Below are 22475 nucleotides of genomic sequence, written 5' to 3' on the forward strand. Positions count from 1 at the left end.
ACATAACCTTGAATGGAGCTTCTTCGAAGCTTTCGACACTCATGTTTCTAATTTAAAGGACCTTGGGCACAATTTAGAGCCGGTGTTGTCATTAATTTACTGACAGTTAACTCCATCGCGATCCGCTGTTTATAGACCATTGAATAAGAAACGAGACGCCGTGTGAGCGGAATTGGAAACGTTGGAAAGCGCGGCAATATTCAAATCGTGCTGTTATCGAAAATTGTATATAAGAAATACAAGCAACTTCGAGAACTAAATTATTTCCTGTACTTACCATAGAATCTTTCTATACATATTGTTATATTTAATTTTCTACATTTACGCTACGTTGAAGTCAGCGGTCGAGATACTCGTTGCTTCGTAGTTTTTTTTATCGAGAAAGTAACTAATAATTCTGGAAATTTTCCACGAAGATATGCATCCTAAGATGTCATTACCTGGAATGTAGTTAGGACGAATCGAAATGAAACATAGTTTGCATATGTACGTAGGTGTGACCGAGGGAGCGGCTTTATTCGCACGTCTGCTCGGCAATGGCGCCGTTGGGCATTGATAATTTCACCCTTTTAAATACAAACTAACGATTTCCAGTTCCACGTCAAACATCTTTCTCAGCTCGAAAGCAGAATTTTCTGTTTACATTCGTACGGGATCAATACAAATTATCAAATGACTTTCCGATACCCTTTATGCTCCACTTTTGAACCTTGTTTATTTATTGTCTTATAGTCGAGAAAAACATTCTATTCGACACGTGCGCTGGTTTTAGCGCAAAATCAATAATTCCGTTAAAAAACTTTCTCGATGACGAATAAAATCGATTTAAGAGTTAATTCCACTGGTAATAACGTAAAGGCTTTTTATGGCCTGAGTTGAAATTATTAAAAAGTAATCATGGCTTTTAGTTCAACTATACTATTACGCGATTATACCAATCCTTCTGAAATGAACAAAATCATTTTCACCTGCGAATATAAAAAAAAAAAATAAAATACTGTGTAAGTCTACAGGAAATAGTTAACATTCATGAAAAGAAAGTAAATATAAATATTTTCTTATTTAGATATTCATGAAACGTATGTCCTTTAGGATACAATGGTTGATGGTAGTTAGAATGACATTGATGTATTTAAAGATTTAATACTTTATAAAGGAGAGAAATGTAATTAAACGAGATGAATGATTTAATTTAAATAATTCCAGAAGCATAAGAAACGAAAGTAAATCTTCGCTATACAAATTTCCCGCCCTCGACTAAATCTCATCCTAAAGTTTGTCAGTGAAATCTATGGAAAATGGAGGCGAAGAAAAGCCGGTGTAACATTGAAATTCGTATTTTTCCCGCACGATGTAAATGATCAACATCGAGAGGAGAAGTCGACGTGTCGGGAAACATCGACGGTATTCGATTAATCGACAGTCTCGATTCTCGCAGCTGGTTGTGTCCGTGTTGAACAGTAGACAGCAGCGAAGGGGCCTCGAACCGATTCATTTTTCCTATTTTCACGGTATTTTGACATTGACTTGAAAAATTCGTGTATCAACGAGATCAAGGAGCCACGCAAATCACGGACATTTAAACTCGTGCAGTCGTCATACAGTGTACACCTAACCTCGACGAGGACGTTCGGTTCGAGTTACGGACAAATATATACTTCGGACACAAGCCGAGCTGCGGTTCATTTTCCGTCTCCCTCTTTCTCTCTCTCTATCTTTCTTTTATCCCCAGTCTTTCTTTCTGTCTCTCTTCGTTACTTTCCATCTATCCTCTCTGTCCTGCTCCACTATTCTATTTCGAAGTGTACACCGAGTTGTGCGTAATACGTAGTAAAAACGTAGTTAAAGTATCGTGGTTAAAAAGCCGCCGATAAGAAGACCGCCGACCAAATTTAGCGGTAGTGTGTGCACGATATCAAGGGAAAACGCTGATCTGCTGGGAGGAAGCGGTCGTGGCGAGATTTTCTGTTACGATCGACGAAAGAAGCAAAATTTCGTGGATTCGCAGTCTATGAGCTCCAAGGGCCAAGGGGACCCTGGGGAAGATCACGCTTCCAGGTGACGTCTCGAACTTCTCCCGGTTAGCCGCTCTCTAGAATCTGCTTTTATTTTCTCTATACCTTGCTGTCCGTGTCCGTTTCTTAGACCATGGTGTCTCTTTTGCTTTGAATTTTCGCGAAACGTAATATCGTTACGAATCCACGAGACCGCGGCTATTTTTAACGCGCTTTGTTTTGGTGCAACGACTCGTCCCGCTGCTCGACCTCGAGAACCCAATCTCTTTCTGTCATTTCCACTTGAACTGGCAACGTCGCGAATCACTGACCAACATGTCACCACCATGTGTTCCTAATTGAATGAATTGCGATTATTGAGATACAACTTGGATATATGTATCACTGCTGGTCTGGTCTGTTTACAATAACAGTTGTGTCTGGTCGTTCGCCAATGTGCGGGAATTAAAGCGGTCGTCTAGTTTCTCATCTTTAGTTTGTTATGTTAAAAACGTATGTTCTTATGATTTCATTGCAGAATGTTGGAAATCCCGATTGTTGCATATAGGACATGTGACTAATATTAATAGACGTTTTTGTTCTTCGCGTGCAGTGTTTCTAACAGCAGTTTATTTTTCACAGTTGAGAAACGTTTATATTAATTATTCGTGAAACTGTAAATATTAAGAACTTGATCCTTTATAAAGTACAATGAAGGATTGCAATATTTGATTTACTTCGTTATAAATCTGTGAAATGTAAATAATGATTATTTTATGTTGCTGTTATGTGATTAGGGTAGGTGCAGAGAGCCCTTGCAGCGACATGAAGCGTGCAGTTGCTAAGAAGTTGATTGAACGATATTTTTATCAATTGACTGATGGATGCGGCAATCCGGATTGTGATAATCAAAATTGTGCATCAAGTGGCAAAGTATGCATTGCAAATTGGTCTATTTTTCCTAGGCAAGTATAACACAGTTAATATAATTTGTTCTTTTTAATAGGTAACAAATCTTACTCCGAATCAAGCTGCTGCTCAGGCCATCCAATTATTTTCGCAAGAAGCAAGACTCTGCGATGGCACTCAACCAAGCAAAGTAGCTAGAACAACGTTAGAACCAGGCCCTGCATCACTGGCTAAGAGTTTGCCAGTTAAAAGTGTTAATCCGACATGCTCAGATGAAGGTATTGCATCAGACAGTAGGAGCATTCCTGCTCCTTTAGTTAATGACTCGATAGGGTTCTCCGTAGATGATGATAAAGAGATTATAGTTAAAAAAGAGATTGATTTCACTTCTCAGCCTGTATTGTGTCAAAACGTGCAAAATTCCTTTAACAAAGCATCAATGAGTAAACCTAGAGATTCCACAGAAGCTGCTTTAAGTAAAAGATTAAATTTATTTTCTGAGAATGGGCCAAGATCAGTTTGTTCAGTATGTGAATTCTTCCAATCAAATCCTAGTTGCATTCCTACAGTATCAAATAATACAATAATGGATATGTTAAGTAGATATAGAATTCGTATTCCGAATTACAATCGTTCTGCTAAGATAGATAAGAAAAAGCAAAACAGTTCAAAAAGATCATCAAGAAAGCAGAGGAAAACGAAGAAGCATAGTCGTAAAACAGACATACACTCTAATACGAAACTTAAAAATTCCTCTCGTTGTGTTGCCAAATTGTTAATACTCAACATGTACCTGAAGTATTTGGAAAAAGAAAAATACTCGCATCATAGTAAAGATACTGAATAATTTGTCCCGTCTTCTAAGAAATTATTGTGTAAAAAGTTACATAGCAAATATCCATTAAATTCTTGTGTGGTTGCTGTATACACGTTAATAAATGTTATGTAATATTCTCACTTCTTGCTTTTTATTTATTTAAAGTAGAATCATAATTTGTGACTAACGTAAATTTTATTTATAATTATTTACAGTTGCGATTAAATAATTCATAAAAACACTAGGTACCGACTAAGATTAATTTATTATCAACAGGAAAACAGGATCCATATCTCACAGAAGCAAAGCTCCTAGACATAATAGAAAGATGTAAAGCAGAGGGATCATACTCGCTGTTAATTCGTACTCTGGGAGAAGTGTTTTCATGTGCAAAGGCACTGAGTCTCAGTTTCCAAAAGACTGTAAAAAATGACTCTCCGCTGGCAGCACTTCTTGACAGAGCTTCGGATAGTTTACTCAGGCCACCAGGTGATATGGATAAGGAAGCAATCCGATCCATTCAGGGAGAAGACAAAGAAGAAGACAGCAGTGAACCATCACCCACAGTTCCTAACAATGATGACACAAGTGTTGATCTACCGTCTGTTAGGAGAGCTTTTAATGCTCTCTGGTCCGTGCCAAGTGGTAATGTTTCTTTTTTTTATGTAAAACAATCTTCCCATTGCAACTTCGCCTGAAGACACGAATTCAATCTCTTGTCTTTTGTCATAGGTGCCTTCGAGTCTGCTTTGGTCAATGCACTCGTCACATTGGCAGACAATATTGAATTAGACTTACGAGTGTTCCGCATTATGCCATGGGATAGTATGGACAGTTTATTGAACGTATTTCTCATTGTATTTGAAATCCCAATGTTAGGAAACTGTGAATATTTGGAACTTGCTCTTCACATGCTCTGTAAAGCACTCAGTTGTTTCCCAATCGTTGCACAAGCTAAACTAGCTCGTGTATGGGCCAAACATTGTAAAACACGGCTACCAAGTATTTTACAAGCCCTTCAGGATTTAATAACTGTAAAAGTAATAGGCGGATCGTTCACACGGGATTATTGTGTCCAAGATGCAGACACTATTACAGCACCTACGAAAGTTATGAAGATCTTGTACTACGCGAGTATGCTCGCCGGTGAACTGGACGAACCGGAATTACATCTAGACGAGGATGGAGAATCCGCTGGTGTCGATAAATCTGGGAGATCGTCGCAAGTTCCTCAGGTATCGATATGAAAAGAAAAATTGGTATGTATTTCACTTTATTGATATGAACATGGATTTTCATTTTCTAAAGGATCCACTAGCGAAAGAACTTGGAATTACAGCACTAGATGCTCGGAAACCATTTATACCATTTACAGAATTTTACAATGAACCCCTTAGTGACGCCATAGAGATGGATAAAGACTATGCATATTACAAAAGCGAGGAGCCGATGAAATTTAGTTTTATGAATTATGCTTTTATTCTCACGCCTGCTACTAAAACGTTAGGCTTGTATTACGATAATCGTATCAGAATGTACAGTGAACGTCGGATGAGCTTTTTACAAACGGTGGTCGGTCAACCCACCAATCCATATTTAAAACTAAAGGTGTGTACATGTATCTCTTATAAGACCGATATTAATATTTTATTAAGACGCGAGGCAATAATATTTTTCATTATACAGGTGAGAAGAGATCGTCTTATTGATGACGCATTAGTAGAATTGGAAATGATAGCAATGGAAAATCCTTCAGATCTTAAGAAACAATTAGTCATTGAATTCGAGGGTGAACAAGGAGTCGATGAGGGCGGTGTTTCCAAAGAATTCTTTCAGTTAATTGTAGAAGAAATTTTTAATCCTGATTACGGCATGTTCACGACTCAGGTAACTGGAAAGAAATTAAATGGAAATATTTTCGAATCAGCGTACGTAATAAATGTTTTATTTATTGTTGTAGGAAGACACACAAATGACATGGTTTAATCCAACATCATTTGAAAGCGGTGCACACTTTACGCTGATTGGCGTTGTTCTTGGCCTAGCGATATACAACAACGTAATCCTCGACGTGCGTTTCTCTATGGTTGTGTATCGTAAGTTATTGGGTAGGAAAGGTAGTTTTGCCGATTTAGAAGATTGGAGCCCTACGTTATATAGGACATTGAAGGAATTGATGGAATACACTGGAGATGATATGCCAGAGACATTCATGCAGACTTTCAGAGTGGCTTACAAGTAAATTTCGATGAAACCAATAAACATTGGAACGAGTTCTATCTAAGAAACTAATTAATTCATGGGATTTTAGGGATGTATTCGGTTCAATATCTTTCCACGATCTCAAAGAAAATGGTGATGATCTTTTTGTTACTCAAGAGAATAAGAAGGAATTTGTAGATCTCTATGCGGAGTTCTTACTTAATAAATCAGTAGAAAGTCAGTTCAAAGCGTTCAGGCGCGGATTCCAAATGGTCACAGATGAGAGTCCACTCGCGTTACTTTTTAGACCTGAAGAAATTGAACAAGTATTCATTCAACACTTTTATAATTTTTTTTCATTCTGTTTTATATAAACTGAAATAGTTGATCAATTTATTTTATTTTATTGCAGCTCGTTTGTGGTAGTAAAATTTTCGATTTCACGGAATTGGAAGCAGCAACAGAGTACGAAGGTGGTTACACGGTGGACAGCGAAGCAATACGCAATTTCTGGCGCGTTGCTCATTCATTGACAACGGAAAGCCAACGACGATTGTTACAGTTCACTACCGGAAGCGACAGGGTACCGGTTGGTGGTCTGTCGAGGCTTAAAATGGTCATTGCCAGACACGGCCCTGACACTGATAGGTACGTTTTGGTATCGATAGCAACATCCGTGTTTCATATTATTTTACAACTAATTCGGTTTGCTTTTCAGACTACCAATAGCACATACATGCTTCAACGTCCTATTGTTGCCAGACTACAGCACAATAGAAAAATTGCGGGACCGTTTGATGAAAGCGATAAATTATTCGAAAGGTTTCGGCATGTTGTAAATGTGCACAATCATCGGTATTTCCCCCCCCCCCCCCCCTGCCCCGTCTTTCAAAATTATTGTCGAACACTCGTTACATCGGGTTCGTGAATTCCTTTTAGCCCCATCAAATGGACATATTTATTCAAAACTTGTGCGAGCGCGTGACAAACGTTAACATACAAAATATCAGCTGATCCCGTTGATACCGAGTATACCTCGCAGAAACGATTGTTGTCCTCCAAAAGCGTGTTTTCCCTCGCGCACGTGCACGCGCGCGCGCGCGCGCTGCAGTGGCGACTGGAATTGCTGTACAAAAGAGAACGAGGCACACAAAAGAAATTTTTCCTAACGCTGTTACACACATACACCACGAAATTTCCTCGCACCACTGTTGTATACGTAAGTGACCCCGTAAGACAGACGAACGCAACCACCTCGACGAGTCAGGCTGCGGTGTCTTTTTGAGCGTAAACCCGTAAAGCTTTCGCTGCTCTTCAAATTACACGAACAATTACAGTGGAGACTGATGGTTCCCGTTCCGTTTCTTTTCGTATCGGCTTCAGAGCTGCTGTGGCTCTTCTACTCGATGTTATTCCTCGGAACAGAAAAGCAAACAAACGAAAACGAATGAAAAACAATAATAACGCAGTGCACACAGCTTAAGATTAAATAGTGAGATGCGCGACTGTGATGAGTGAAAGTGTACCCGAAGACCGATCCGGTCGAAATCTGTAGAAATATATATTTGTAGATTTAGCGAATCCTAGCTGATACGATGCTACGAATCAAGCCGAGAAATACCCCCTTGAACGACGCTCGGCGTTGGAACGCATGTATGTACAAAAGATTGATTTTGTAATGGTGACGAAGAATCCCAGTCGATCCTCCCCTATCCCCCTTCCTCTCCTATTCCTGTTTCTTTTCTCCCTCTTTCCTTCGTGCTCGTCCCCGTGGGTTCCCTCTGTTCTATTATTTTACGTTTACATGTCGCTTTTGTTTCCCCGATTTCTCTTTGCCACGCGCGGTTGTAGCTCGGGTGAACAAAAGAGTCAGCAATTTGTATAAAACGTTTATGAGCAGCGGCTTTTTTTCCAGAAACTGCTCAATGTTTTCGCCTGTCTGATTGTTAGTCACGTGACAATAAAGTTCTATTGAATATAATAGTGTAAGTGCGCAATTTATTTTTGACGAGTGGGAACTCGAGACCACTACTAGCCAGACGATGACGTTTTCTATTTGCGCCGAAATTAAGTGCGTCGCGTACCAGCGATGGCATAGAAGTTGACGTAGTGTGGGCGACTTTTGTCCGATTACCTTCAGATGACTAATCCATTTCGATCCCTGGGACCTTACGAATCTTACATTTATATTCGATACCAAATTCACACGAGATCGTGTACATGTATGTACTTCGTTGTCAAGTGACACAATGGTGATAGACAGTCCGACATGTTCGCGTCATGAGCTGTGAACGTTTCCTTTTTTTCTCTCTTTACTTTTCGATCGCACACTAATGAAAATTAACTGATCATTCTCGTCGCCGTTACGACAGCATAAAATTGTAATCGGTGTTAAATCGTGTGTCGTTTGGAAACTAGCGTAATTATGCGTACCGAGGGTGGTCCAAGTGCGATCCGAGTATCCTGTTCGTTAAACACGAAAGATATGCAAAGACAGAACAGTTTCGCTTTTGTACCAAAGTCTGATTATAGCGAGAGGTGGCATCTGGAAAATAAATGTCTTTTTCATAATCAGCAAGTAAACGAGCAACTGAATTAACTCAATTTTTTTTAGACCCCTTCTTCCAACTTTTATAAATCTCTTCTTCATGTACTCTCGTTATATTCTATTTTTACTATCTTCGATTTCACGCTATAATTTAATATATACTATATCCTATTTTTACACTTATTACTAAGTACCAATTTTTTCTCTATCCGTTTCTATCAAAGAAAAAGTAAGAGACGACATGTACAGTATCAATATTCTTTGTTTCATACGTTTAATTAGTTCGTAGAAGGCGACAAATACGAAGTAGAAAACAGCTACATGAAAAGCCGTTTCACGTGTACTTCTTATCCGCGTTGCAAGGACAGATATGAGCCGAAAGCAATTGACGGTAATACCGAGAACATTTCGCTCCATAAATCAGGCGATTGGAGGAACGATAAAGATATCGTTGAGCGCTCTCCGCCAAGAAAATTGATACACGAACCGAAGAGCTCCGATTCGAAATTAAAGAAGCTGTATAGTATCCCTGATCTCGATGATTCGTATAAAAAGAGGAGTCGATACCATTTCGTTTCTGGTAATTTTGTTGACAATTTATATCATTTAGTTTTTTTTATAAAGATGAGTACATCTTGCTGTTGCTCTAATGCTGACAAAGCTGATTGCAAATCGATAACAAATTGGTCACGAATAGCTTACTTTTATCTGGTGCAAAGAAGTAATTTTGTAAAATACGAATGGATCTGTTTTCCATAGAAAATAACATTTCGACGAGTTCGATGGAAGATGTTTGGAACAAGATCCATGGCGAGAATTCCAAAGAAACCGACGAGGGAAGTTATCTGCTGCGTATTCGGGACTGTTTGGCTAATTATCAAGAGTCCGCTGGCGTTCCGAGAACAGAATACTCTTTCTCGACGCTTATCAAAGCATTGGGCCAAGCTACTAGTCAATCCCTCCTCGCTCTCTTATACGTGATGTTGAACATTATACCTGTCGCACAGGTACCGGTAAATAACCAACGATTGATCTCTCATTTACTACTAGACCGATCAATTCTAGGTATTCCTTTTCGTGCTACGATTCATTTTGGACAAAATGATCAGCATAAGGGACAGCAAAGACTTTCGACAGATGATAATCCGAAGCCTCGTGTTCTTGACGGAACTGTTCAGCGTTTACATCTGTCTGTTTTTTATACTTGGATTTATCATCCTACCAATCGTGCAGGTGGTGATTGGTATAACTATGGAGATCATGCTCTACTATTAATTTCAATTGCGCCGAGCAATTGTATTCCTCGTTTCAACCGTATCGAAACAGTTGTTTTATTTTGTAGAATTGTTTTGTACGCTTCTTTTTTTATAGCGTTTTATGCAGTCTGGCAAGCGTTTTTGTAAGTCTTTCAATGGAGACTGTTTATTTTATAGTTAATTTCTTTCGGCGAAAGGATTGTAAATAACAACGAAAGGTGTTCTCGTGTGTTTGGTGCAGTTTTATTAAAAAATGCCGACGTCGCGTTACTTGCAAGTGAATATTTCTCTCATTTTTATAGACAGGTATAAAATCCGTCCGCTGTTGCATTTTATAGGGATGGGGCGACGTCACCCGCAAAATACGTATCGCAAAACTACGAGTCTTTCCGGTCTCGGCCGCAACAGTTACGAACTCGTATTCGATTAAATAACAATCTGGATGCGTCCAGTCGATCGAACGAAACATTGAGGCACATGTTAACAATTAAGATCTCGCGATCGAAGAAGGAAAGGCGACGATCCTGTTACAAGAAGACAGGCGCGAGTAGACGCGCGGAGAATCGTACAAAAGTCTTGTTTACCATCTAACTCGTGGTGAACGGTAATTCTATGAAATCCGATTTCGCTATCGCGCGATTCAATCGAATATCCTCCGCATCTTCCATTCCGTCTGCGGTTTAATCGGTTTTCTCGCGAAAGTTTCGAAGCGGGCTCCCGTTCGATTCGCGAGCTCTCAGTTGTACGATGCGATGGCGCGAAGAAACGAAGAGAGAAAAATTATTTACGTCGCTTGGGGTGGGGTGTTCGCTTTTATACAATGATCGTGAGAAGAGGAGGTCGCTAGTTCCTACGAAGAGTGTAAAACCTCAATTCCTGTTGATCGCGACGATTTACACTTTGTACGAGTATCTGAACTTTAAATCCGACAGTCTCAGTGATTCGAAGCGTGCTGTTCAACGCGAAGTGACGAGGGGGTGTGCAAGAACATTGTTTCCTCGGTGTCGCAGCGGGCCAAAATGCAAACGGGAACGTTTTCGCAGCCCTAGAATCTCGTGTACGTAGATGTAGTTACGTTTGCCAGCCTAACAATAAATAAACTAACCACGAATAAATAGATGACAAATAAATAGTACTGACACGATACACTTTAACGCTGTTTCAATTACAATCATATATAAATAAATAAATAGTCTACCCCTACTATAAATACCGCTACAGTTTAGTCAGTAAATATAAATAAAGTATACGTATTACTGCACACAGTGTAGCCTTAGATTCTTACATATATGTATACGTGATCGCTATATCAGTTACCCGAACTTTTATTCATGAACTATGAAAACGACGTTTGTTTCGTTATGAATATATTTTATGGTGAGATTGTTGATTAGAATTAACTTAAAATTAATAAGCAGCATCGGAAGGTACGTATCCTTTTTGCTGCACGTATGAAAAAGGAAACGGAATGGACAACTATTTTAAACCGTTTAAAAAACTCTCGTTTGTAAAACCGGCTGATTCACTTGCAAACGAAAACTATCGAACGAAATACAAAAGACGTGTTGCTTTAAAGTCTATGCAATTGTGATGCGTAGATGGTTAGTTTTCCTTAGAGCGAAACAACCCCTGTAAGTAGTTTTTCGTTCCAGTATGAAGATATTACTGGAATCGGATTCTATAAATATAATAAATTCCTAGAAACGTTCTATTTATATTAAGTAACAGCGGCAAGAATTTAGTTTACGTTTTCACGGTTTTGGATACCACTTTCTTTGACCGAAGCTGACAAATTGAACGTCTATTTACAGATTGCCCAATCGGAACCGAATGTAATTACATCTACGACGCCCTCCCGTAGAAACAGGGGATTTTGTCACCGCGGAAAGCGACATTCTGTTATTGATGCGGGTTTGCACTTTGAGCCGTCCTGTATCACGAGGAAAGGAACGGTGATCGATTCGAAGAACACGAAATGTTAATGGACAAAAGGCTTAGTAGATCGCTGCTGCGAGAACGACGAAGAGAAGAAGCGCGATCAGATGGGGTGCCCGGATGTAGCTCGCTGCACCCCAACCGCATTCCAGATCAGTTTTCAACGCCTCCAGCACCGAGACATTGTTCTTGTTCGAACAAAACGACTCCCGGAGATCGTCGTCCCACTCGTTGTTCCAGCAATCGAATTCGTCGTCCTCCTCGTTCCGTTCGAAGTTCTTGAACTCGCTAAAAGTGCTGCAACGATCCTCCTGGTACTGTCTGTGCTTCCTCTGCCATGTCTCCATCCATCTTCATGCGTTTGCCGTCCAGCGCAAGTGGACAAACAGAAAAGTGAGCTAATACTGGGACGCGTGTGCGCGCGAATTGGTATCCGTATATTTTACGATGACATTTCCATGAGGAATTCGTAATAGAACTTCTTTATCCAAGCAGACGTTATATGAATCATGCGAAATACGAATGACAAAATAGCATTTTAAATATGGAATTTTAAAAGATTTATAATTCATCGGTAACACGGTGATCAATGGCTGTATCTCCGCAACTCGGTAAGCGTGACGGAGATAATATATCGCGCACGTGTGTTACGAAACCACAATGTTACGTTACCGATTTCTTGTCAGATAAAATGAAGTACAAGGTGAGGTCTAACTCACCCGATGTCGCAGTCGCAGGTGAAGTAGTTTCCCCGGACCGTGAGTCGCAGCAGAAATCGTTTCCCTGGGACTCCCGGTCTGTATCCGTTCGATGGATTGTTCAGTGTCCTCATATCGCTATGGTGAACATGAACCGACACATTCCTGACCCACTCCGCGTTGTCGAACATTTTCTTGGGCACGGTGCTCACGCTGGTGTTGTACATCCCAAAATGGAGATGAGGACTCCTTATTCCCTGAAAAATTCATCTTTTCGTAGAGAATATCGAAAGAACCTCCTTATCTTTTAAATATAACGCTATTTAATAGATGGTAGATCACTAAAGGCTATCGATTTTCGTTCGAGTACATACATGCAGGATATCCGAGTTTATGTTCTTCAGAGCCCGGCCAGTCAACGTTATATTGAACAGTTTGTAAGGAAACCTTCCTTTCATCTCTTTCTCCAAATCAGTGTCATTTTGTACCTGCAAACCGGAGGATATCAACTCGTTCCATTTACGATGCGAATAATATAATATGCCGTTGAACCTACGTCGATGACTAGATGCCGCAGGCCGTGATTGTACTCGAGAATATTGGGAAAGTTGAAGTTCTTCACGCCGTTGTAAGCAGTTATGTACAATTTGCGGAGTTTGGTCGCTTTACAGAGTGCTCCGGACTGAAGAAATCGAAATGACGAACTTTAGATTAAGGGAGCCATCGGGGAAGCATGAATTCGTCTGTTCTCCTCGAGCAAGATCTTACTTCGAAAGTCGATAATGCCAGTCGTCGTATGTCTAGCTCCTCAAGGCTATCGGCGATACCGAGGAAGCTGGTGTTGGTGACAGCGGTGATGGGATTATCCGCCAGACTGAAGGTTTTCAGTTCCGGTAGAGTGTGCGTGATCAATGGCACCACCGTTAGATCATTGGCACTCAGATCCAAGTAGTGCAGGGACGTTAAGTTCGACGACATTTCCGGCGATATCGATGCCAGCTCGTTGTACGCTAAGTACAGTGTTTGTAATCGCCGTAGCGGTAACTCTGGCACCTGTACAGAATAAAGGTTTTCATATAGAGATATCCGAAGTCTAGCGAGGCCATCCGAGCGAGACAGTTTCAACGCAGCGATGTCCATTTACATACACTCAAGAGCGAGATATTGCTCAAATCGAGATAAAGAAGAGAGTCCTCCAAACCGTGGAAAGTCCTCCCCCGCGACTCCAGGAGCAGCTGTTTGTTGTGACTCAAGTCGAGATGAGTTAGGTAAGGCAACTCGGAGAACACGCTGTCGTCGAGCCTGACCAATCGATTGTAAGACAGGTCTAGCCATGTTAAACTCTAAAACGAGAACAAAATCTATAATTTCCTGATTTTATGCTTGCTATTCTACCTAACTAGATTCCAAATTGATTTACACATCAGATTATTACCATTAATGCTTCATTTAAAAGCAGTGTAAAATTTAAATAATTGTAATGAGATAGTACTGCGCGAGAGACCTACTCGCAGCCTGAATATAGCATCCGTAGTGTGAACCCCGGCCAAGGTGTTCCAAGACATATCCAGCATAGACAGACTGGCAGCAGAAGAGATGGACATGGACTTTATAGGCAGCCTCATGAACTGATTATGCGAAAGATCCAAGCTCTCTATGTTCGCGTCGGAGAATATGTTGTCCGGAAGCGTCTTCAGCCTGTTATGCGACAGATCGACGATCCTCAGCTTCTTCAGCGGCCTGAGCGCCTCCGAGGGGAGCTCCATGATATTGTTCCACGATAAACTCAATACTTGGATGTTCTTCGTATTTCTGAAACAGTCGAAATCGATCTCGAGCAGCTCGTTGTGGCTCAGATCGAGCCACTGCAGGTGCGGCATGTTCCCGAAGATGCCCTGCGTGACGTTCATCAGCTGGTTGTGGGACAGATAGAGGTGCGTTAACGAGTACTCCACAGGCTTGAAGTAGTACTTCATTATGTCCGAGATGTTGTTGTAGCTGAAATCGAGGACTTTGATGTTCGATTGGAACGAGCCACCGACTGTAATCAGATGGAGAAATAACGAAATTAATGCTACGATAATGTTGGTTCATGCGGTGTAGGACTTTTGGAGGATTTGTTGTTAGAAAAAAATGAAAACACGAATAAGTAACTAGTAGTTACGTCAGAAAGTAGTTATTGACATTCAAAAGTCCTTGGAAGAACCTTACCTGAAGTGTTACAATAATGAAAAAAAAATTACTGTAAACAATTCGCGCTTTCACTGAAGTAATAATAAAGAAGTACATAAAGTGTATTGAAATCTCTGTTACTAAGAAATTTAACGGCTGAAGAACATTACGAGGGTACAGAAATGTTTAAGAAACCCTCTTGTACTTACATCATACGAAACATTTTATTTATTATTGTAAATACGGAGGACGGACGATTTTATGTTTCGATATCGAATATTGTAACAAGTAATTCGTGCTGCTACTGCCGTAAGGAGTAACGTAAATTCTGTTACGAATTTTCTGCTTTCTTTAAACGTTCGATTAGCGCCAATTCGTGCAGCGGCAAACTGCTGAAACTGTTCGCCAAAATTATCCACGGATGGAAAAAAACGTTCTAGAACATTATACTATACGTTGATACATAACGTCGCGTTGCAGGTCAGACAATTACATTTCGAAAAAATTCTGTTTTGAGTGAAAGAATAAAAATAAAAAATGGGCACAGTAATTTATTATAATGCACGAAAAGTCCATTGACCGAGTTCCAAGAAATAATTTTAGTAATTTCTACCGAACTAATCTGTCCAATATAAATGTATAAACATTCTAAAAAGGTGATCGGTTACGTACGTCCGTCGTTGGACTTCAACCGACGCCATAAGCCTCGTATTATAAGACAAAGTATAAACGCCACGGTATACGTATATTGTTTTTGTTTGAATCAAAACGTTTCGTGCCTGTGCGGATACCATAAATTGACCTTAATAGCGCATCAAAGGTCTCCGCGAAGAAGGCCTTAGCGGCTGCAATTTGTATAGTCGCGGCGACGGACTCAACCGGAAGCGTTCGAAAGAAGAGGGTGCCCTGTGCTGAAACGAAGCCTGGATCCGCGGAGCATGAACATCGTGGATCGGGGATTCATGCATCCGTGGTGTCCAGGAAAGGAGGATTTAAGAGAAGTTGCAACGCTCGCGTGACAGATTGCGTCAGCGAAGCACGGGAAGATCAGCGGACCCGGCCATTCCGATTTGTATCACGGCGAGGGGTTTCATCGACTTTTCGTTTAGCAAGATTTAAGAAAATCTGTTTACGAACGTTAAGCGAGGTTTGCCGAAAGCATTTAACGACAGGACTTACTGGTGGTGGTCGGGGTGAACGTGGTGCTATTGATCCAGAGTTTCGGGATCTGGTTGTGGCTCGCGTTCACTTTGAACGTCGACAATGTTCCCACCTGGTCGAACGAGGCGAAATCGAACTCGGTCAGCTCGTTGTACGCGAGGTCCAGGAACTTCAGATCAGGGAGATTCTGGAACGAGATCAATTGAAATGGTGAAGCCTTTGTTGCTTTATCGGTAATTGTTAGCCTGTCGGGCAAATATCGCTTTCGACGCTGGGTATACCAATGCTACCAAAAGAGAATGATTCTAAAATAAAGGATAGTACATTACACAAGGCTTTGCTCTCCAAAAATGTTAATACAATTTTATGCGATCTATCACTGTAATTATTTAAATCATAAGGCTGATTAGCTCCCATGCTATCATTACAATAGTAATATAATTCCGCGATTGCTTTATCGAGATGTTAATCAATTCACCTTCCACGTTGCGATTATCATTCACGATTTAATAAAAGTAGAAACTGGAATCTCACCTGGAAAGCCTCGTCGGTGATGTCCTTTACCTTGTTCCCCCGTAAATTAATATACTTCAGCAGCTTCATGTTCATGAAACCTCGTCTCTCTATTCTCTCCACCGCATTGTCTTCTAAATTAATCGTTATCAATCGCGGCAGATCGACGAACGTGTGTGTTTGTATCGTCTTGATTTTGTTGTACGCGAAATTCACGTCCTCGAGGTTCGAGTGTATGTCACCCTGGACAGATAATTAACATTTATTTATAGTAGATAAACGGAAGCGCGGAGGTGCGGATATTCGTCGTCCGGAACTCACCTGGAACGTTCCCTTTTTGATGCCGTCGATTTCGTTGTCCTGCAACTCGATCCGCTTGATCCGTTTCATGAAGTGGAACGACGTGTCCGGCATGCTTTTGATTTTGTTGTTGCTGAAGTCGAGGTGCTGCAGGTTCGTCAGGAACTTGAAGGGCGCGTTCGGCAGCTCGGAGAATGACGAGGACAGGCCGTGCGACATCCGCAATGTCAGAAGCGAATGACTTGCCTGAAAAATATAAAAATGAAATAAATCAATTAGATTGTGTTGCTGAGAAGCAGTAAAAATAATTAAATTGAGAAATTGTTTGAGAGAATTAGAGACTTTAGAAGTCCATGAAATAATTGCCAATTAATGCTAACGCTTGTCATTATAATTATAGACGTTCAGATTCCTCCGATCGAGCGATGCACGATGCTAATTCAATACGTTCAATTGTTGCGACTAAGCCGTCGAACTCGGGGGGATGGATTGCAGGGGTAAACGACGAGGGGGTTAGCTTCATACATTTCTAGGTCAGGTATTTGCTGCACAGAAGATTTCTGGAAGCCGGTTTTATTCGCTTTACAAGCGGCTATCATGGCCTCTGTGTGTATTGTTCGAATCTAGTTTAATTAAATATTAGGCCCAATTACTAATTCTTATTGATCGCGGGTATTGGGGTTTTGTAGGGTTGCCTCTTCGAAACGGTACAAATTTTGTCATTGATTCTGGATTATCCGGTTAAGAATCCTAATCCACCGAACAATTGGAACAGCACCGCTCTATACTTCATCGGTTATGCTATTTCGTACAAACAGCGAGTACAGAATATGACTGTTTTATGTTATTCGTTTTGGAAAATATATTTATGAAAATATATTATATTTAAATAAAATATATTATATTTTGGAACAACAGTTGGCACATGGCTGACTGTGAAATACTGACTCTACTTAATCCCCGGAGATCTAATTCCTAGAAAATCAAGGCCTCGTTCTAGATAATACAGTTTCGATAGAAGAAACTGGAGCATTTGTATGTAACAAAATATATATAATTAACACTTTACTAACCGGTAGCCTATAAATTGGCTTTTACCATTAATCATGAAACGAAAGAAAAGGGCCATTTTAATTGGTTTGACGATTGCAGTGTCAACGCCGGATATTCTGATTAAATAAATAATATTCTGATATTTTGATCAAATAAATGATATTAAAATTGTATTCACCTCTGAAAATGCCTCGTTCTCGATCGTGGAAATAGCATTCTCCGAGAAGTCCATGTACTTGATTCCTCTAACGTGCATAAAGGCGTGACTCTTGATAGTGTTAAGGTTGCTCTTCACGATACGGAGCTCCTTGATATCCATTCCGTATTCCATGAAATCCTCCGGAGACAGAGTCGACTGCGGCATCCTCGAGAGCGACAAGAAGCGCATGTTTCGCATTTGTCGCAGATCCTGGAGGGACACCACGGTGTTCTCCTTGCCGCTCAGGTCCAAATTGTACAGGGAATATTGGAAACCATTGAAGACCTCGGCTATCAACAGAGACCAGGAACTATTTAATACACTATGAAGAAATATTGTTTAGAGAGAATATGGAGGAACATTGTTCAGAGAAAATATGGAAATATTATTAATAGAGGAATTATTCTTCTAACGATTATATATTATTTTATATAATTATTATTCTTCATCCTTTTCTGATATCAGCAACTTAATTTTTCCTTTATTCTAAGACGTCAATTTTATGATGGAAAAATTTAATTTTGTTACAGCTGAATATTAAAGACAATAATTAAAAAAGCAAGAGAAAAACTGTCTAATTGATACGATGGATAAATAAGAGATGAAAGACCAAGCACATGCAAAAATGTTTGTTACTTTACCAGGCTGGATAGTCTGGATCTTGTTCTCCCGGAAGATTAGGGTTCGAAGAAAATCGTATTCCTGGAATATGGGGCTTGGTAGGGTGGTGATGTTGTTCCCAGACAGATCCAACAACTCCAGGGATGATTCCAGGCCAACGAAATTGACGGAACTTACGTCCATCAGGTCGCAGTCGCTGAAGTAAAGTTCTCGTATTTTGGAATCACGGAATGTTCCCTCCTGGAAGAGTAAATCTCACGTTTGATAATTGTTAAAAACAATCATAAGCACCTTCAGACACTGTTTCCTAGTTAATTTACATTTTTATTATCAAACTATACACAGCAAGCCCTATGATTTTGTATATTTGTATATTTGACAAACAAAATATTTTTTCTACGAGTTACTTGCTACGAAAAGCGTAGATCATTAATTTATTAGCTAATTTACTACACTTGATTTTGTACCGGGAAAAAATGAAAATTAATATGACAACAAAAATTCATATGACATAGAATGATGCTTTATAAAATTATTCCATGCCCACAAGGATTTTTAAAAATATTAAAAATATTTTCTTTGGTCACCTATGTCTTGCATAAAAATTCGAAGCACTACATAAAAGAGAAATAATGCGATCTCTGTGTTAAATAATTAAATAATTTGCGTGAAGCTATAAGAACCAGATATAATAAATTTGATGTTATTAACATGCAAATACTCGTGCTAAAGTTGACAAAATTTAAAATATCTAAACAACCCACCTCTATAATGCTCAAAGGATTGCCATCGAGGTAAGTCTTATTGACTTTGAAAAAGTGCTGGAAGTCCCCAGGCATCAGCATCTCGATCTGATTGTAGTCCAATCGCAGCGTATCCAATGACATCTGCAGCCCCCTGATCTCAGGCTCCTGTTGCTGGTTCAGCATCTTTGATATCCTGTTGAAGCTCAGGTCCAGCACCTTCATCTGCTTCAGCGCCGACAATTGAGAATAGGGGATGTGTGTCAACTGATTGCCGTTCAGATAGAGATAAACCAGGTGGGCCATGCCGTCCCTGAACACCGAAGGATCGATCTCTTTCAGGTTATTGTCCCGTAGATCGAGCATGTCCAAGTACGCGAGACCGGCGAACGCGTCCGCCGGAAGCCGATCGATCGCGTTCCGTCCGAGGCGCAGCTTCTGCAGAGAGTTCTCCAGTCCGCGCCAATTGTCCGCGGCTATTTTTGATATCTTGTTACCTGGTGGCAAATACGGACACTTGTATCTAATTTTTCTCGTGATTTTATGGATTGGAATTTTTCGTTCGCAAAATAATTTCGTTCCGTTAATTATAGGTCAGTCGATGACTAAATTCGACGACAATGTAAGAAATACATGGGCGGAGACTCAGGTTAGTTTTACAGCTTCGCATGTTTGGAAAGGTGAGACATTGATATTATTAATTGGAGATGGGAATTTTCGAGTTTAGGCTTATGGCGGAAATGGCGCTTCGTGGCGAGCCGGAAACGACGTGGAAGGTGTTAGAGATGAAAGTACCTGTCAGGTCCAGAAGTTGTAACTTTTGCAAGTGCCTGAACGACCTGCTGGGTACCCTCTCGAGGCGATTGTAGGGTAATTCGAGCTCCCATAACGATCTCTCAAGCCCTAGGAAAGCTTCGTCCGGGATGTCGGCCAGGGGATTATGCTTGATCCGTAGGCTGTACAGGCCTGCGAGAGATAGAGGAACGGCAAGTGGTATGAAAATGGGACTGGCGTACATCGCTTACCAATAATCTAAGCGATGACGCAATTACTCGCGACGGCTGGTCGATGACCTTTAACCCTTGCACCCTCTTTTATACCGTAATACCGAAGGATAAGCGAAACTCGGGGTACGTGTACTCGTGACTCGGAGGGGCGAATCGACTTAATTTCTAGTGCTTATTTATTCTAATTTTTAGAAATATTAACGACAGGCGTGGTCGCGGGATCGATCGAGTGCAGGTGTAATCTGTCTCCGTACCTGTGTTCATGAGAAATTGCGGCTGCAGAAACATCAGGCCATTGTTCTCTAACTGAAGCATGAATACCTTCGAGGAGTTGATCGGCTGGGGTATCCGCGGCATCGGCACGTCGTAACAGGTGACGATGCCGAGATCGGGGATCGCTTTCGAACAGGTGCAGAGAGGGTTAAAGAAGCACGGCGGATACTGTACGGGCAGCTCGTGCATCCGGACGACGGACGCCCACATCATCAACAACAGTGTGACGAAGATAAGAACGTAACCCACTTTCACCATTATTAACAAATTCTGTGGATCAGTCGGTGTTTGTTGACATTAATATTTGGTTGTTCGATTAGATTTATGCTTTGTTTATGTTCAAGGAAATACTGAACGGCAAACACGTTCTTAAAATCTTATCTCGTAGATAAAAGTCCTATTGAACACCTGTATTTTTAAGCTAACACGTTGGCTGTCATCTCAACACGAACCATCATCACAAAATATTCTATGGAATCAAGTAATTTATTTGGGGAACTCAAAAATGATCTGTTTAGATCCTTTAAATTAAAAAGAAGATAGAAATTAATTTTTAAAGACGTCAAAAAAGTAAATTTTCGTAGAATTATATATCTTATAAGTTATATTAGAATTTTTTCTATGGGGTCCAACATCTTTTTATGGAAAATGTTAGAAATTAAGTTTTTAAATTGTAATGTCATTAAAAATGTAGTTCCTGGTTAAATCGATGAATTTTGAATACAATTTTGGAAGATCAGAAAAATATTTTCACCATCTCTTTGACATTACTCTTACGTTTTTAATTATTCAACTAAAATATGATGCGAATGGTATGCCGACAGTAAGTCGATTATCCGCCGCCATCTTATCATTTTCCCGGTACACGTGTTAGGGCATTGCAGAAAGTTATGTTACATCTTTAATTTTACTATCAACAAATACTTGCGATGTGTTATAAATAGACTGCGGATCTTTATGTTAAATAAAAAGTTTCGATGTTAACAGTAGAAAACAAAAGTTAGACAAAAATTAATTTCTTCATTTAATTAATATCAATATGCATTTCAATATCAATATGATGCAGGTGCCTTTAAATTATGGTCGATTATAAATTTTATCACCGATTGTAATATAGTGTGTTTTAACAGTTCAATAAGGGTAGGGATTGTTCGTAAACACTGGTTAACATCAGATTCTGTTCAAAAAGCAAGGCTTGCGACAGCATTTACTAGTTAATAATCAATCTGGTGAAAATATTTGTCTTTGAATTAAATTGTTCTTGGAAATGGAATCACCGACACACCAACGTGTAGAATTTCTTAATTATTCTAATTTAGATTACGAATCACAACACTACTAAATCACTTTACATTATTGGTACACTTTCTCAATATTTATACGTGACTTTTCATTCAATTTAGGATGTAAGGAAACTTTGCTCTAAATGGTTGAAAAGAGATAAGCAGGCAATGTGCAATAACATTTGCAAACTGAGCAACTAACACAGTAGATTGTGCAAAGACAATTAAATAGAATAATATGCAGGAACTCGACACCATATCGGTTTGTTAAAATTCTCCTTAAACACACCGCAGTCCAAATAAACATGCAACGATGATTAACATTCGACAATTAATTATTGATATTCAGTAATCAATGAAACGTAATATGTCGCACATCTTTTTATTTTCTCTAAAAGTCCAAGGCATTACTTCTTCACTATCCTTTGCACATCCACAATGTTAACGGTCGTCAGTCTCATTTACCATATTTTCTTTTCTATGGAGCAAAAGTGCACGTATCAAGTGGAGGTAACGATCAAGGGATCGTCGCGGTTCGATCGCGATGATCGCACTGAGGGATCTTCGAACCAAGTGGCCGCTGGTAGCCCGTATAATAGGGCTTCGGGAGTGCCGGGCAGTTTCGGTGCTTCTCTTTACCCAATTATAAGGACGATATTCCATTAGGCAACGAATGAAAATAGACGCGACAATGATTAGCGGATGCTCATTTTGTCAATTTAGTTTATTCAGAAGTCTATTCGGAGGATAATGGCGTCGGGGAGGAGCAATATGTAAAGCGAAAGTTTTCC

General features: G+C 40.0%; 3 protein-coding genes across 6 annotated transcripts; 2 read left to right on the top strand and 1 right to left on the bottom strand.

Moving 5' to 3' along the window:
• The first annotated feature begins 1428 nt into the window (after window positions 1-1428).
• On the top strand, window positions 1429-8496 carry Ube3a (ubiquitin protein ligase E3A). 4 transcript variants are annotated; one of them, XM_078189120.1, is made up of 11 exons: window positions 1429-2080; window positions 2792-2927; window positions 3001-3181; window positions 3997-4365; window positions 4453-4955; window positions 5029-5328; window positions 5407-5607; window positions 5681-5958; window positions 6032-6248; window positions 6335-6570; window positions 6641-8496. In XM_078189120.1, exons 2-11 carry the CDS (start codon window positions 2820-2822, stop codon window positions 6759-6761), a joined length of 2514 nt encoding a protein of 837 aa, XP_078045246.1. In that variant the 5' UTR covers window positions 1429-2080; window positions 2792-2819; the 3' UTR covers window positions 6762-8496. The 4 variants fall into 4 exon arrangements, with proteins under 4 accessions (XP_078045246.1, XP_078045229.1, XP_078045253.1 ...); XM_078189103.1 differs by having other exon boundaries at window positions 1429-2058; XM_078189127.1 differs by having other exon boundaries at window positions 1429-2058; window positions 2797-2927.
• A 756-nt stretch (window positions 8497-9252) lies between these two features.
• Window positions 9253-9745, top strand: LOC144478429 (uncharacterized). The gene is made up of 2 exons (XM_078196296.1): window positions 9253-9477; window positions 9536-9745. The coding sequence occupies exons 1-2, from the start codon at window positions 9253-9255 to the stop codon at window positions 9743-9745; spliced, it is 435 nt and encodes a 144-aa protein (XP_078052422.1).
• A 208-nt stretch (window positions 9746-9953) lies between these two features.
• Chp (leucine rich repeat containing G protein-coupled receptor chaoptin) lies at window positions 9954-22223 on the bottom strand. The gene is made up of 16 exons (XM_078189092.1): window positions 22150-22223; window positions 20383-20671; window positions 19917-20087; window positions 19143-19618; window positions 18399-18618; window positions 17737-18047; window positions 16527-16751; window positions 16227-16448; window positions 15711-15879; window positions 13868-14400; window positions 13508-13702; window positions 13128-13412; window positions 12916-13041; window positions 12734-12847; window positions 12381-12616; window positions 9954-12012 (listed from the first exon to the last, which is right to left on the bottom strand). Exons 1-16 carry the CDS (start codon window positions 22150-22152, stop codon window positions 11721-11723), a joined length of 3867 nt encoding a protein of 1288 aa, XP_078045218.1. The 5' UTR covers window positions 22153-22223; the 3' UTR covers window positions 9954-11720.
• Between the last annotated feature and the right edge of the window lie 252 nt (window positions 22224-22475).

This window comes from Augochlora pura, chromosome 2, assembly GCF_028453695.1.
Source record: "Augochlora pura isolate Apur16 chromosome 2, APUR_v2.2.1, whole genome shotgun sequence".
Lineage (NCBI taxonomy): Eukaryota > Metazoa > Arthropoda > Insecta > Hymenoptera > Halictidae > Augochlora > Augochlora pura.

Coding starts and splice junctions, on each gene's coding strand:
- Ube3a (XM_078189103.1), top strand. CDS start 2,012: ATGAGCTCCAAGGGCCAAGGGGACCCTGGGGAAGATCACGCTTCCAG. Junction 4,366..4,452: donor TCTCTGGTCCGTGCCAAGTG/GTAATGTTTCTT, acceptor CTTTTGTCATAG/GTGCCTTCGAGTCTGCTTTG. Junction 5,329..5,406: donor ATCCATATTTAAAACTAAAG/GTGTGTACATGT, acceptor TTCATTATACAG/GTGAGAAGAGATCGTCTTAT.
- Chp (XM_078189092.1), bottom strand. Junction 18,619..19,142: donor ATCCTTTGAGCATTATAGAG/GTGGGTTGTTTA, acceptor TTACTCTTCCAG/GAGGGAACATTCCGTGATTC. Junction 13,042..13,127: donor TGGCATTATCGACTTTCGAA/GTAAGATCTTGC, acceptor CGATTTCTTCAG/TCCGGAGCACTCTGTAAAGC.
- LOC144478429 (XM_078196296.1), top strand. CDS start 9,253: ATGGAAGATGTTTGGAACAAGATCCATGGCGAGAATTCCAAAGAAACC. Junction 9,478..9,535: donor ACATTATACCTGTCGCACAG/GTACCGGTAAAT, acceptor GATCAATTCTAG/GTATTCCTTTTCGTGCTACG.